At 41.7% G+C, this 16,629-nt stretch overlaps 1 protein-coding gene across 1 annotated transcript; it reads right to left on the bottom strand.

Moving 5' to 3' along the window:
* Window positions 1-16: 16 nt before the first annotated feature.
* On the bottom strand, window positions 17-15,979 carry smcr8b (Smith-Magenis syndrome chromosome region, candidate 8b). The gene is made up of 6 exons (XM_031289061.2): window positions 15,265-15,979; window positions 13,537-13,949; window positions 9,837-10,600; window positions 5,370-5,841; window positions 2,923-3,423; window positions 17-1,835 (listed from the first exon to the last, which is right to left on the bottom strand). Exons 1-6 carry the CDS (start codon window positions 15,445-15,447, stop codon window positions 1,388-1,390), a joined length of 2,781 nt encoding a protein of 926 aa, XP_031144921.1. The 5' UTR covers window positions 15,448-15,979; the 3' UTR covers window positions 17-1,387.
* Between the last annotated feature and the right edge of the window lie 650 nt (window positions 15,980-16,629).

Genomic DNA, 16,629 nt, shown 5'->3' with positions numbered 1-16,629 from the left:
ATTTGGAAGCCCAGTGTAAAATAAATTTATTTCCAGAGTTAATATACACACGCTAAAATCGGCTCACACTTGCATCAATAAAATAACAAACGTAAAAGTACAGCGTTAAACAGAAGGAGGCTGTTGCTCTGCCATCAGCTGCAATTTAGAGTGAACAAATCATCAGGTCTAATTAATGAACATTATAGAACCTATTAATTACATTACAACAATCAATTTTCTTTTAGGTTGTTTTCAATAAACTGCTTCCACCTTCTTCAAAACTCTGCTGTCAGACTTGGAACCAGCCATTAGCTGCAATGACTCCAGTTTAGTTTGATTACACTGGCTCCTGCCAGGTCATTCAGGAATCCATTTTAAAATTCAGAAAACTTCTCAACTCAAGGTACACTCTTTTTCCAGAGCTTTCAACTGCATCTCATGTCTTCAGCAGTGGAGTCATAAATATATATATGATATATGATGAGTGGAGTTAACTCACTTGACATGAAGTTGTCACAACAGCTGAGCCATCTCCATGACAACTGAATAAACTCCATACCCTGATGAAAACGTGTTATGCAGTTGAAAGTTCTGGAATAAGCTAGCAAGTGGACCTTGAGATGTATTTCTGTCTCATATGTTTAAACCTTACATGTAAAACTGCAATTTCTGCAGCTCAGATTGTGATGTTAAAAAACGTTATCAAATATGGCAAGTATAATATGAGCCGAACATAATGTAATGTGTAGCTCATTTAAAGTCTAGGTTGATTTTTAAAATGAGATAAAAGATCTTCTTTTCAGACAACTTCAAGGAGAAGTTTGACATTTTAGGGAATTGGCTCCCCCTCCATTCTATACTGCAGCTAAACTGATTTAAATGTTAATGACCGAGCAACAGACCTAGTTACAGTTTTATAAAAGTAAATAATTACCATTCTGTGTAGTTCTGGATCAGTGAGAAACACAAACTATAAGCAACAATACCATGCTGGTTTAACAGTCATCTCAGACCAGTAGCCTGTTTAGATTAAACTGTTCATATGTGGCTCAATTCTCTTAAATTACATGTGATTCAGTAATACCTATAACAGTAACACACTCCAATAAAAAAAGTACTTCATCTGCTGAGGCTGCCAGCATGTAAAAGTCCTTGGTGCCAGTGAGGCACTAGTGCATGTGTCCAGTAATCCAGAGATACATCATGGAGTAAAAATCATGCAAACACATTTAACACTGCAAATAAAAACATATAAGCGTGATTCTTCAGTGGCAGATGATACCAGTCTGCATCAGTCAAAAATAATGACAAAGCAGAAACCCTAATGAGAAACCAGTGTTGGTGGTTGTAGGTAATATTACACACTATCTTTATGACTAGTCAATTGGTTCAGTCCGCCCAGTGTTTAGGCTGCATATGTATTTCTGTGCAGGTGCATTGAGTTGTAAGAGAACCTTAAAACCGGTGGTCCACGCCCTGTGTGGCGCTGTTTGATGAGGTCACACAGGAAATGCATCACTCTCAAATCGCACTCACTGCTACAGAATCCTCGTGTGACCAGGAAGTCCGCTCCTTCTGTGCCATCGTTGCCTCCAGCAGTGTTTGGACGTTGTAAAGCAGGATTAAACGTGTACAGCAGAGCCTGGTTGGCCAGTGCAGTCAGGCAGCTCTCCAGGTGCAGCAGGTAGGTGATGCCTCTCCTAATGCGGGCGTAAGGGTCAGCCAGTCTACCGATGAGCGAGCCGGAGTATGGCGGACAGCGCAGCGTCCTCTGGTCCAGATCCAACAGGGCCAAATAACGACTGTAGCGAGTCAGAGAGTGAAGAATGCTGGCTGAGGAGCTGGAGGATGATCTGGTCAAAAAGAAAAAAAGGAGAGAATGTAACAGAACAGAGTTAATTTATGTTCGTTCGTTCTTAACTTTGTCTCAAAACAGATATTTTTCTGCATTATGCATTAAAAGACACCAACAGTATTGGACAAGGGGACATTTTGTGTAGGAAAGGGGTCCAACTTTGTGCTCCACTTGGGCTGTGCACAATTAGGTAGAATAATACATTTAAAGCAGCAATAACTGATTTTTTTTGTAAATGATGTAAACACCACACTGACATACTGTACATCGCCTTATAAAGCTGATATGGTGAACATGTTGGCAAACAGTGTCTTGATATTATGTGTTATTTGTATTTTTGTATATTATGTTGATATGTGCCTATATGTATATTGTTCTCTCTATTGTACAGCATGTGTCTATATTACTATTTGTCTACTGAATGTTTACTACTACATGTCTATTTGTTGAATGTATAGAGAGTTAACACAGACTGGGTAAACCCCGCCCGATCTGCCGGTGATTTGATTTCTCCCTGCAGCTCAGGCTGGAAACCTGTACGTTTATCTATCCTGCTTCCTTTACAAATTTGCGGGAGCCAATCACAAACTGGCTTATCCACCTGGCGCGCTATTGGCGGGCTTAACACGATGACGATAGAGAAGCGACCAAGCAGCGTCTTGTTTACATTCAACGTAGCGGCCACCGAAGCGCAGCACTCCATGGCAGCAACGCGTTGATGCCGCTGTCGCTGCTACGTCACCCGGATCGTTGGTCTGATTGGTTGAAGGACTATCCAATTGCGTACAGAGTCATTTGAACTATGCCCGTTGATCACACCTCTTGTGCGCAGTAGAAAATACAGAGCAGACTCCCCACAATAATGTTCAGTCTTAAAAGATTGAGCTTGGTCTGGTGATAGCCAGACTAGAGTTAACACCTACCGAAGTCAAATTCCTCGTGTATGTAAGTATACTTGGCCAATAAAACTGATTCTGAAGGTGACAGGTCATCTCAACATAAAAATAGTAATGAGGGGATGAGAGGGAGAACACATTAAACAATATAAAATAACAAAATGTTTTCTAACATGCCTGTGACTGTACCTGTGTATTCCTATCAGTCTCCAGGTGAGCAGGTCGGTCAGCTGGAGCGGCGTGGTCAAACACGGCATCACAGCGTTTCCATCAGGACCAGGAGCAGGCAGGAAGAGACTCAGAGCGTCCAGCAGTTTTGCGACCAAACTCTCATCTCCTCCGATGACGACCAGCGGCCGGCCGCTCAGGAGACAAAACACGGCATGCTGGGAGAAGGAGTTCTGTCTGAGGAACCTGAGGGCTCTGAGTCCAGCCTTCCGTCTCCTCCTCGGTTTCGAGCGGCTGTTGCTGTGGACATTTTGGGTGGGAGAGGGCGGGTCCGAGGAGCCGGTGAAGCTGGTGCAGTCGGACGCCTCGTCGACGCTTGGCAGCCGGAGAGGACCGCAGGGCGGAGACCAGCGGTCAGCTTCCGCCACGGCAACGGGAGGGGCCAAGTGGACATGAAGCTCAGGCACTGGCTGGGCTTTCTGACGGACTTCAGACCACTGAGGCGTCGACTCCACTGCTTCTAACAAAACAGTTGTATTACATGTTAAAGGATATTTCTAGTAGTTGTGTCCCTCATTCCAATCAGTAATAATATTAACTTTGTACCACCAACTAAAGAGAAGTCCAAAGGGGCCAAGAAACATTAGCAGTCAGAGGCTCAGACAGGTTTTAAACAAACTTATTTGAAGGAGAAAACCAAGGCAAGCAGTAAACTGTCTGTTGTAAACATCCATCCGAGTTTGCAGACAGACTGACTGAAAGACTTCTCTCGATCAACATTATAAATATTACAATATACAACCTGCACCACCAGACTTTGCCGTGTTCCCAGATGTTAGCTATTCATTTGCTGAGTATCAGAACTACTATAACTGCAAGGTACAGGTTACCAAACTGCAAGCTTAACAGATCTCATTTGTACCGCTTTCAATCAAATGAATGAATAAGAGATATGTGTGTGTGTATTGGCTGTACATTTATTGTATGTGACTAATACTACTAAATAATAATAATAATAATAATAATAATAATAATTATTATTATTATTATTTTACTTTTAATTTACCAGGGAAAATAATCACATTGAGATTTCAATCTCTTTTACAAGTGAGCCCTTTGTGGTACTTACCATTATGGTTGTAGGATGTGCAATGCCTGATAGGGTACTGGTGCTATATATATATATATATATATATATATATATATATATATATATATATATATATGCTATGTTATATTTGATATGGTATTATGCAATTGGGAATTGTGCAATACAGAAGTTACTGACCAGACCACAGCATGAGTTAACGAGAAATGTGCAATCATTATCAAAATTAAGTGCAATACAGGGGGAGGATGTGTTGCGGGTTCTCTTCTGTTCTTCTGTGATTGTGAGGAAAGGTGTGTGTGTGTGTGTGTGTGTGTGTGTGTGTGTGTGGGGTATGGTGTGTGGTTTATTAGATGTTCATTGAAGCATTGGATGAGATCATGTATGATTATGTTTCTATGTAGGTTAACTCTATATTTATTGTGTGTTTATGCGCGGTGTTGCCATTTCGTTTCTCTCAAATGCCCAAGAAGAATTTCTCCTATAGGAGACATTAAAGGCTTATCTTATCTTAACTAAAAATAACAAAAATAGACTCAAGTTGTAATAAATTGAGTTAACCTTTGATAGAATATAACTGCAGACATATTACGCATCTGTAATAAAAAAAAAAGTAATGAGTAATTTACTGCATGGACTAAATGACTGTGTATATTGTTATTGAGCTTCAACCGCCAAGCACTTCGGAAAAAGTATACCGACACCTTTAGATGATTACATTACATCTGAATCTTTCTTCTCCCTCCGCTTGTTTAAAACTGAACACTTAAACCAGGAGCAGAGTGGACCAGTCTTAATGGCCTTATATTTACTTAAAACACTATGTAAATGAAAGTGTGGACGTAAGGTGTTTTCACATGTAAACCGACTTTCTAAATTAGCCGAATAAGTGTGCACGTAGCCTTAACCCTCCTGTTGGCCTGGGGTCAAATTTGACCCATTTTCAAAAAGCTTCTACATCAGAAATTTGGGTTTCTTTCAACCAAATTATCAAAAATAAATAACTTGGATGGTTCCCTGCAACGCTCTTCACAAGTAAAATAAATGATCATTGAATTTTTTAAAATCTTTTTAAATTTTTATAGCATTTGAAAAAAAACAAAAAAAAAACAAACATCAAAAAGCACAGAAAAAAATGGACAAAAACTTTGGAAAGTGACAAAAACGACGAATAACGTGACAAAAACATCAGGAAAAGCGACAAAAGTGTCGAAAAAGATGACCTAAACGTTGAAAAAAAAAGTTTGTATTTAAAATTTTGCCCCAGAAAAACAGAAAGTTTCCTGGTCGACGGGAAGACAACACAAGGGTTAAATCATGTTTAAATGGGGCTTAAGGCATGATTATTGTAGCAGATGTTTTACCTTGCAGTAGTTTGGACGTCCTCTCAGGACTGTTGTCATCATGGACTTGACTGCTCTTCAAACATTCAACGCTGTGCTCCTCTTTGATTTTAATCTCACCATTAACAGTTGTTTGCTTTAAGGTTTCTTCTCTGTCAACAAGGCTGTCATCTTCCCGAACAAGCTCTTTGTTTTCATCCTGATTTACTAAAGTAGTTGCATTCGATGTCTTCCTCTCCTTGAGGGCATCGTCAGATTCACACTCTGTCAGTATCGCCTTCCCATTCTCAACGCCGTTACTCAGCAGTTGGTGCTCTGCTTCTTCCTCTGTGATGGCGGTGAGGTCGTCAGGAAAGATGGACTCGGTGGTACTCAGTACCTCAATGCTGTCCTCACTGTTGGCTCGTCTGGCGTACGCTCTCACATGCCTGACGCCTGAATCTACTGTGGCTCGCCTGCAAGAGGTGTCCGTCATCGCAACGGGTGTTTCTGTTGAAGAGAGTGAACTGTGTCAGCTGGTCTGGTTGTCAAAGAGAGGCATGTCTGAGGGGAATATACTGGAATATGTTTTATTATTATCAATTAGTTAATCATTATCACTAATCACTGAATCACTAATCATAAAATGTCAAAAGAGAGAAAAACTCCCATCACAACTTCCCAGAGCCGAGAGAGACAGCTTCAAAGTACAAAAGCAACAGATTTACTAAATTTGTAAAATTCGAGAAGCTGGAACCAGCAAATGTTCAGCATTTCTGTTTGATAAATTACTTAAATTATTAATTGATTACCAAAAATGTAGTTGGACGCTTTTCTGTCAATGTAATAATCAACTAATCGTGTCAGCACTGTGCTGCATTTAGCTAATAAAGACTGACATTACCAGCGCTAATGGTTGATTTCGCTATTTCTGTTTTGTCACCTGTGTGTAAAGAAGTCAGAAAATGGATGCAATTAATTATTTTAAATGTTAATTTTTTTTTTTTTAAATTGTTAGTGTGTAAAATGTGCAAAAAACGACACCATATCCCAGAGCCTAAGCCATAAATTGACACCTTCAGCCCAATAAAAACAAAAATATTGAATGTTGGAGCCATTACACAACTTTGTTTTGTTTTGTTTAGTGCAGTGCCCGTTGTAAAATGTGCCTGTCAGGAATGGACCGATTGCTTGGCCTGTGGTATTGCTGCTTGTAGAATTCATCAAAACCAAATTGTACCCCAAAATGACTTACAGAAGGACCCCAAACCACTTCATATGCAACTCCCCTTTATACCCTACTACTAACTTACTGATTCACCTGACAGAGAACGTTGCAAATTCAGAATGTAATCACAAAATATCACAATGAAAATGTGGAGTAATCAGACATTAGCGTCATGGACTCATGGCAGTGCGCAACCCACCCGGCCCGTTATGAGAGCTAATCAGCACATAATCTGCGTTAATCAACCACCAGAACCTGTGTGTATGTATGTATGTATGTATGTATGTGTGTATGTATGTATGTATGTATGTACAGTGAGGAAAATAAGTATTTGAACACCCTGCTATTTTGCAAGTTCTCCCACTTAGAAATCATGGAGGGGTCTGAAATTGTCATCGCAGGTGCATGTCCACTGTGTGAGACATAATCTAAAAAAAAAAAAAATCCAGAAATCACAATATATGATTTTTTAACTATTTATTTGTATGATACAGCTGCAAATAAGTATTTGAACACCTGTCTATCAGCTAGAATTCGGACCCTCAAAGACCTGTTAGTCTGCCTTTAAAATGTCCACCTCCACTCCATTTATTATCCTAAATTAGATGCACCTGTTTGAGGTCGTTAGCTGCATAAAGACACCTGTCCACCCCATACAATCAGTAAGAATCCAACTACTAACATGGCCAAGACCAAAGAGCTGTCCAAAGACACTAGAGACAAAATTGTACACCTCCACAAGGCTGGAAAGGGCTACGGGGAAATTGCCAAGCAGCTTGGTGTAAAAAGGTCCACTGTTGGAGCAATCATTAGAAAATGGAAGAAGCTAAACATGACTGTCAATCTCCCTTGGACTGGGGCTCCATGCAAGATCTCACCTCGTGGGGTCTCAATGATCCTAAGAAAGGTGAGAAATCAGCCCAGAACTACACGGGAGGAGCTGGTCAATGACCTGAAAAGAGCTGGGACCACCGTTTCCAAGGTTACTGTTGGTAATACACTAAGACGTCATGGTTTGAAATCATGCATGGCACGGAAGGTTCCCCTGCTTAAACCAGCACATGTCAAGGCCCGTCTTAAGTTTGCCAATGACCATTTGGATGATCCAGAGGAGTCATGGGAGAAAGTCATGTGGTCAGATGAGACCAAAATAGAACTTTTTGGTCATAATTCCTCTAACCGTGTTTGGAGGAAGAAGAATGATGAGTACCATCCCAAGAACACCATCCCTACTGTGAAGCATGGGGGTGGTAGCATCATGCTTCGGGGGTGTTTTTCTGCACATGGGACAGGGCGACTGCACTGTATTAAGGAGAGGATGACCGGGGCCATGTGTTGCGAGATTTGGGGAACAACCTCCTTCCCTCAGTTAGAGCATTGAAGATGGGTCGAGGCTGGGTCTTCCAACATGACAATGACCCGAAGCACACAGCCAGGAGAACCAAGGAGTGGCTCTGTAAGAAGCATATCAAGGTTCTGGCGTGGCCTAGCCAGTCTCCAGACCTAAACCCAATAGAGAATCTTTGGAGGGAGCTCAAACTCCGTGTTTCTCAGCGACAGCCCAGAAACCTGACTGATCTAGAGAAGATCTGTGTGGAGGAGTGGGCCAAAATCCCTCCTGCAGTGTGTGCAAACCTAGTGAAAAACTACAGGAAACGTTTGACCTCTGTAATTGCAAACAAAGGCTACTGTACCAAATATTAACATTGATTTTCTCAGGTGTTCAAATACTTATTTGCAGCTGTATCATACAAATAAATAGTTAAAAAAATCATACATTGTGATTTCTGGATTTTTTTTTTTTAGATTATGTCTCTCACAGTGGACATGCACCTACGATGACAATTTCAGACCCCTCCATGATTTCTAAGTGGGAGAACTTGCAAAATAGCAGGGTGTTCAAATACTTATTTTCCTCACTGTATGTATGTATGTATGTATGTGTGTGTGTCATATGATCGTTAACGAATTTAACATTTCAGTAGAGGTGTTAATTTCCATACAGTTTTTAGTGGCTTGACAGTTAACGGTGAAGTAGGGGATTTGATTTGCGTGGGTATTTTGGTGACGGTAATGTTATTAGTTAGCAGTAGACTTAATTAACCCAGGGTTAGTCTGATGAAAAGTGCTGTGTCCGCCCGGTTCAGCTCTGAGATTTTCTCGCATTGCACAGCGCTGTGAAGGAATAATCTCCGAGATTACGTTATGTTCTGCCTCTGACCAGAAGTGGTGAATGTAGGCTACAGCTCACAGCAACTTAATACTATATAGTGTCTGGCTTTTGTTTGATATTTAGTGTTGGCAAATGGCTTTTTATTGAGTTTCCTATTAGCTAAAAAATAGACACGGAAAAGCGTAGCGCCTTTTTTTCGCCAACCTTACTCCACACAACAGTCGCGATGTTCCTTTCAGCTATCCGCTCGTGCTCCAGGAAAGTGAAGAAAAGTAAATTTGGTATATCCAGCAATCATGTAGCTAACGTTGGAAGCAGGAAAAGAGTCAAAGGCGTCCTTAAATTCGGGAATTGTCGTTTGTTTGTTCAAAGTCAAAGACAGTCCAAAGTAGTGCTACGTTGCACATTTTTGTGGGTCTGAGGTGTATGTCACATTTTAGCTGCCAAAGCTCTGCTGCTTTCTTCGACCCTCTCCGTCTCTGGTCCTGCGTTGTGCTCAGTCAGTGGGAGAGGGGGAGTGGCCAGCGGCTAGAGCGGCAAAAGCCAATGTGTGCTTCTTTTACCGATATATTTAATGATATATTTTGCATTTCTAATCCAAACAACGTCAAACTTGGCACTGCACTTACTCGTGCCCGTAGCAAGACACCTGTCAAGTTTGAAATCCATCAGACTAACGGTTCGAGAGATATGCGCATAACACACAGACAGACAGACAGACAGACAGACGTTCCTGCAATTTATAGATAGATGCCACGTTGGTTATGCTAATTAATCTGCAGTTTTATGTTTGAGCACTGGGTGGAGCATTGCCTTTGGGAAGGCATATAGGTAATTAACAGCCAGGGATACCCATGTGTTTGGCTAGGGGGAGAAGCAGACAGCTTTTCACCATGTCAGGTTTGCATGTCATTGTTAGATTAGTGTGCAAAAGAAAATAAATGGGTCACAGCACCGAAATGCAGACAGATTGTGGACATTGATTATTGGCACGCAGAACACGCGTCCAAGCAAGTTCTTCCCTGGTCCCACCTCATTGGCCTAATGTAGGAGTTGGTAAAAGACTCTACATTGAATTTTAATAATCAACTGATTGTTTCATACCTCTGCTGTCGGATCCAGCGACGACATGCTGCGTCCGATAAGACTTCTCAGTCCCGAGCACTTCAATGCTGTCGCCGCTGCTCATACTTCCTGTCATCTCCGGGGCAACATTGGGGTCAGGGGTCACTGTCCCAGCTTCTCCTGCCTCCAGTTTGATGGGGATCTCCTCCACACAGGAGAAGAAGGACTCCAGGCTCATTGGTTCTGATTGAAACATCTCCAGGACGCTCTTACTTCCTGTCGTCCTCTGCAGCTCCGCCTCGGCGCTCTCTCTCTCCTCCTCATCATCATCTCCGTCCTCTGGGCTCCACAGCTCGAACAGGAAGTTTATGAGCGTGAGCCTCCTGGACAACGACCGCGTGACACCAGCAGTCCGCAACGCACTCCTGTCGCCACGCAGGCGGCGCTCTGTGTCAGCGAGCTGCTCCTTGGTCAGTGACAGGAAGTAGGAATTGCAAAGCTCGTGTAGAGGCTTCAGACGGCACTCAGACCTGCAGGAGGTGGAGGTGGAGAGGGGGGGACGGGGCTCGGGAGGCAGTAACACAGTCGAATCAGTGAGTGACTCGGCTGGGTCGTAAGGCAGGAAGTCAGGCTGTTTCAGCTTCCTGTTTGGGTAGGAAGTGACCTGGCGGAGGAGGTCTCTATGAATTAAGATTGAACGCTCTACAGCTTCAAGCTCATCTGCGGTTTCCTCCTCCTCCGTGAAGCCATTTGTCATTTGCCTCTGAAGCTCTGTCTCCTGTAGCAGAGTCAAGCGCCTGTACCTGAAACAGTCAGAGAGTTAATTTAGTCAGTTACTTAGAGAGTAACTTAACACCAGGCGGAAGAGCTGGGTTTCACTACACTGCCTTCTCTGGTTCAAAGTTGCACCTGTACCCACACCCAACAGTGATGTCACGGGGTCCTGGCGTACACCTGTACATCACTGCAGCAAGGTGAGAAGTTAAACCACTGAAGGCCAGGCAAGACTTTCAAGGGGTCTTAAATTACTCTTTAATCTCAATTTACCTTTAGTCGAAAGGGACTGACTGTTCATTTTGTCACCTGCCCACTTCTACAAGGGTCCACAGAGTCATTCATTTTGGACGTCAGAGTTTACACATGTGGGATCACGTCTGGGTACACAGACAGCCATTGTAGTAAAAACAGAACTAAACTGAATTGCATTCATAATGTGGCTGTCTAGACTTCTACTCAGAGCGATGTGGGTGTGTACAGAGTAGACTAAACTTGATTTACATAACCATCGCTCAGCTGTGAGCACTGTTGCATCTGTTTGTGTGGGACAAATTACACATTCATCATTCTAATTGGTACATGGAATCAGGTGACCTCACATACTCCCAAAATAGCACAGGTTTTTTGACTTAATCTGGCTAATTAGACCTCTGCTAAAGGTACCGGCATATTATGTTTCCGTCCTACTGTGTATAGGAGCTGCATTTTACAGTCTGGTAGTGTGATAATGTACTAAATATTGTGATGAAACAAGCTAAAAACTAATATTTCTACATTTCCAAACAGTGCAGTCCAGCCAGAACAAATGTGAACTCTGACCTGAGAGTCGGCAGAATTAGCCAGATGTACTGTAGATTGCACCAAAACAGGAAATGCATGCAAACGTCACTTGACTGTACCTTAAGAATGATAATTTAGTTTGTCAAACAGGTAAACAAGTGAGTCTGTACACTACACACCAACACAGTCCTTTGAAGAGGTCTAATCTGTCCAAATAAGTGAAATCATGTGTGTGTGTGTGTGATTAGTGTCCACTGCTGTAAATACAGTGAGGAAAATAAGTTTTTGAACACCCTGCTATTTTGCAAGTTCTCCCACTTAGAAATCATGGAGGGGTCTGAAATTGTCATTGTAGGTGCATGTCCACTGTGAGAGACATAATCTAAAAAAAAAATCCAGAAATCACAATATATGATTTTTTAACTATTTATTTGTATGATACAGCTGCAAATAAGTATTTGAACACCTGTCTATCAGCTAGAATTCTGACCCTCAAAGACCTGTTAGTCTGCCTTTAAAATGTCCACCTCCACTCCATTTATTATCCTAAATTAGATGCACGTGTTTGAGGTCGTTAGCTGCATAAAAGACACCTGTCCACCCCATACAATCAGTAAGAATCCAACTACTAACATGGCCAAGACCAAAGAGCTGTCCAAAGACACTAGAGACAAAATTGTACACCTCCACAAGGCTGGAAAGGGCTACGGGGAAATTGCCAAGCAGCTTGGTGTAAAAAGGTCCACTGTTGGAGCAATCATTAGAAAATGGAAGAAGCTAAACATGACTGTCAGTCTCCCTCGGACTGGGGCTCCATGCAAGATCTCACCTCGTGGGGTCTCAATGATCCTAAGAAAGGTGAGAAATCAGCCCAGAACTACACGGGAGGAGCTGGTCAATGACCTGAAAAGAGCTGGGACCACCGTTTCCAAGGTTACTGTTGGTAATACACTAAGACGTCATGGTTTGAAATCATGCATGGCACGGAAGGTTCCCCTGCTTAAACCAGCACATGTCAAGGCCCGTCTTAAGTTTGCCAATGACCATTTGGATGATCCAGAGGAGTCATGGGAGAAAGTCATGTGGTCAGATGAGACCAAAATAGAACTTTTTGGTCATAATTCCTCTAACCGTGTTTGGAGGAAGAAGAATGATGAGTACCATCCCAAGAACACCATCCCTACTGTGAAGCATGGGGGTGGTAGCATCATGCTTTGGGGGTGTTTTTCTGCACATGGGACAGGGCGACTGCACTGTATTAAGGAGAGGATGACCGGGGCCATGTGTTGCGAGATTTTGGGGAACAACCTCCTTCCCTCAGTTAGAGCATTGAAGATGGTCGAGGCTGGGTCTTCCAACATGACAATGACCCGAAGCACACAGCCAGGATAACCAAGGAGTGGCTCTGTAAGAAGCATATCAAGGTTCTGGCGTGGCCTAGCCAGTCTCCAGACCTAAACCCAATAGAGAATCTTTGGAGGGAGCTCAAACTCCGTGTTTCTCAGCGACAGCCCAGAAACCTGACTGATCTAGAGAAGATCTGTGTGGAGGAGTGGGCCAAAATCCCTCCTGCAGTGTGTGCAAACCTGGTAAAAAACTACAGGAAACCTTTGACCTCTGTAATTGCGAACAAAGGCTACTGTACCAAATATTAACATTGATTTTCTCAGGTGTTCAAATACTTATTTGCAGCTGTAGCATACAAATAAATAGTTAAAAAAATCATACATTGTGATTTCTGGATTTTTTTTTTTAGATTATGTCTCTCACAGTGGACATGCACCTACGATGACAATTTCAGACCCCTCCATGATTTCTAAGTGGGAGAACTTGCAAAATAGCAGGGTGTTCAAATACTTATTTTCCTCACTGTATGTAGTAGAGCCCAACCAATACCAAGGCCAATATCAGAGATGGGGCTCATATATCAATAATGATATATGGGCTAATATTAGTTTTTTTTTAGTTTTTTTTTAAGATAAGCAATGTAAACACATGTTTATGGCATTTCTGTACTGAAATTTCCTTGTTTCTTATTGAGAACATATTGGCCAATATGGATATATCTGTAATAAGCTAATATTGGCCAAGTAGCCTGGGGTGGCTGCTGATGTATCAGCCAGGCTCTAATACATAAACACATGTATGTTTGTAATTTCATCAAAGTACATCCTGATCTTACACAAGCTCCTGTAATTTTCTCTGCAGCTCCATAGAAAATGCTTGTCTGTTTCCCGTCTTGAGGCTGTCGGAGGCCTGAGAGAAGCACGTCGACAGCTCAGAGAAGTTCTCCATCAGCTTCTTCTGGTCCGAACACACGTACGCCATGCAGAAGGGACGCACCATGCCCCGAGCCTCCAGGTCATACAGGGTCATGTGGTGAACGTATGCAAACGCGTCCTCCGCCGAATCTCCCAAGACCACTTTGGAGTCCTCGTTGAAGTTGAGGCGGGGGCCGGGGGATGCAGGAGGAGCATTGCTGGGGCCGGACGCCTGGTAGTCCACAGACATGATGCGAACAGAGAAGTGGTTGAGGTCAAATGATCCGATGACTCTGGGGTCGTCCGGTATCGTCAGCACAGGCTTGGGCCCCACCTGGAAACATATAATTGTAAATTAAAAAAATGTATTAAAAATCTTTGGGTTTTAAAGACTTCACCTTGGATGCTAAGAACTTTTTCTAAAATTGCATGTAGGCTAGTCTAAAATGATTAATTGATTGAACAAAAAAATATACAACATAGTCTACAATGTGTGTATATAAATATATATATATAGACTTGCACTAACCATGTACAGACTTGCACTAACCATGTACCAGGCACTATTGTTGTGTATTTTCAAAGTGACCGATTGGTCCTAGTTTTTAGTTTTAGTTCAGTTTCTAGTTAAAATCTTTAAAGTTGTTTGTTGTGTGATTCATGTGTGACTTGGCTGTTGTAGTGCAACAGTTTCACACTGGGAGTAATAAAGTATTCTATCATCTATCTTCATTATTTGATTTGTTTGGTTGTCACTGACATCTAGAAGACATCAGCATTACTGTACTTTCACTTTCAGTTTAAATGTTCCTAAATACCAATTCTGATCTGGTAAAGAACTGGTTTCCAGTACTATGGCCCTACCTTCTTATAGACACTCATTCCTCCCAGATACCTAACGTTTTAGCTGCTAATATTTTGATTATTTTTGTTATTGTTTTAAAGAGTATATGTGGTGTGTTCTCAGGCCACTCTTGCGTAATCTCTTGCACTCTGACATCTCTTCATTAGTGCATGTATAAGGTCCTGTTTGTGCATGTGTGTGGTTTTCGGGCCTGTGTGTAATGTGCAACAACAACAGAGTGTACAAATGCACTTTGGATTATTAAAGTACGTCTTCTTCTTCCTCATAAGAGATCTTAATCTCATTGATACTTCCTGAATACATTTTCAACTCACTATTAGTTGCGACACCATTACCATGACAGAAACTGAGCTGCACTATTACTTTTGTTGAGAAAATGCAAACAATCTAAAAACAAACAAAAGTAAAGATATAAGTTAATAAAATATATGTAAAATAATTCAATATTCCGAGCTTAATTTTCTATGAATTTCAGTGCTTTGTTAAAAGTAATTAAATAACTTATGAAACAGAGTAATTCATGTGAATGTTGTTTGGCCAAAATAATTAATGTGAATATAATTACTGAATCCTAGAAGGTTACACTACATAACTATGACACTGCACACCTTATTCTATTGGAATACATATCCGATCTAAATCTTATTTCCACTGTTGTCCTTCCAAGATAACTAGCCTCCATCATAAAACTATAAAACGAGTAAGTCATTTTAATGACTCCCAACACTACAGCCCACCAGTATCACAGCAGGTACAGCTTATTATCCAAACTAAAAACACACACCTGCTCTGAAAATTCAGCCACCAGTATAAAGTCTCTGTGAAACTGGGCTGAGGTGGTCCAGGGGTTGGATGTAGGCGAAAGGGGGACAGAGAGCTCTTCAGGTAGACCCTCCTGCTGGTCCTCCTCTCCTTCCCCAAACCCCTCGGTGCCGGTGAAGGCCAGCAGGTCCGGTGACCCGATCATCTTCAGACCGTGAGCGGTCAACCCATGGAGGATCTACTCATCGGGGCTGAACTTGGGGATGAAACATATGTCCCGGTGTGACCCGGCCTTCACTCGGTGAGTCAGCTGTTCACACGGGACGCCACAACAACAGCAGCCGATAGTTAAATACTTGTTGTACGCAGTTGTCTTCAACCACAAAGCGAAAGCTGTATTAAATTACAGCTTCAAGGAGTATCCTCTCCGCTTCACAACAGTCACGAAAACAAGCGGCGTTTTCAGGAACAGACATCAGAGAAAACTTAACAGAGAAGCGAAACTTTCCTGCGGGCGGCAGTCACAAGGTTAGGTACCTTTTTTCCCGGGATTTGTGTTCCTCTTTCTAGTCATTAGTGAGATAACTTTCAGGCTAAAACTACTTGCGCTTCGGTGTCACGTATTTCACCGGCAAACTGAACTCTCTACACCCATATTTAGCCATGTGACAGACGCCGGACCGGGAACATGCCGGTGCCGGTCTACACTGAAGCGGCGCTTCACGAACAACCAGGCTGAGGTCTCGAGTCAAGTCAAATACAATGACGAAGACTTCCGGTCACCAGATTCAAAGTAAAGCCTTTTTCTTTTTTTACATCCGCTAAAATTAGTCCTGCATTCAAAACATACTTAGGTGAAATTACAAAAGTACTAGCTAAGCATCATAATCTACTTAAAGTACCAAAAGTAGAAGTAGGCTACTCATTATACAGAACGGCCCATTTTAGAATAATGTTTATTATGTTATCAGATTATAATGATTGATGCATTAATGCGTACATCACTTTAATGTTGCAGCCAGTAAAGGTGGAGCTAATTTTTTTTTTTATTTCCAAAGAAAAAAGACTTTTTTTTGTATTACATAATATTCTGCTGGGTAGCTTAATAATGTTTTATAATTTGATCACCATAAGTTATATTTTGTATTACTAAAGTTATCATATAAATGTAATAGAGTAAAAAGTACAATATTTGCCTCCATAATGTTATGGATTAGAAATATAAATATACTAAAGTAAACTACAAGTAGGCTACCTCAAAAATGTATTAAGTAAGTAGTTCTTTAATAAATGTACTTAGTTACATTCCACTACTGGTTACAAAGGGTTCAGTTTAAGTTTAAGTGGATTTAACTGTATGATCATTTTGGAGGATGTAGTTTGTGGT

Source organism: Sander lucioperca, chromosome 4, assembly GCF_008315115.2.
Source record: "Sander lucioperca isolate FBNREF2018 chromosome 4, SLUC_FBN_1.2, whole genome shotgun sequence".
Lineage (NCBI taxonomy): Eukaryota > Metazoa > Chordata > Actinopteri > Perciformes > Percidae > Sander > Sander lucioperca.
Note: the sequence above shows the minus strand (reverse complement) of the source record. Positions and strands in the feature narration are given on the sequence as shown.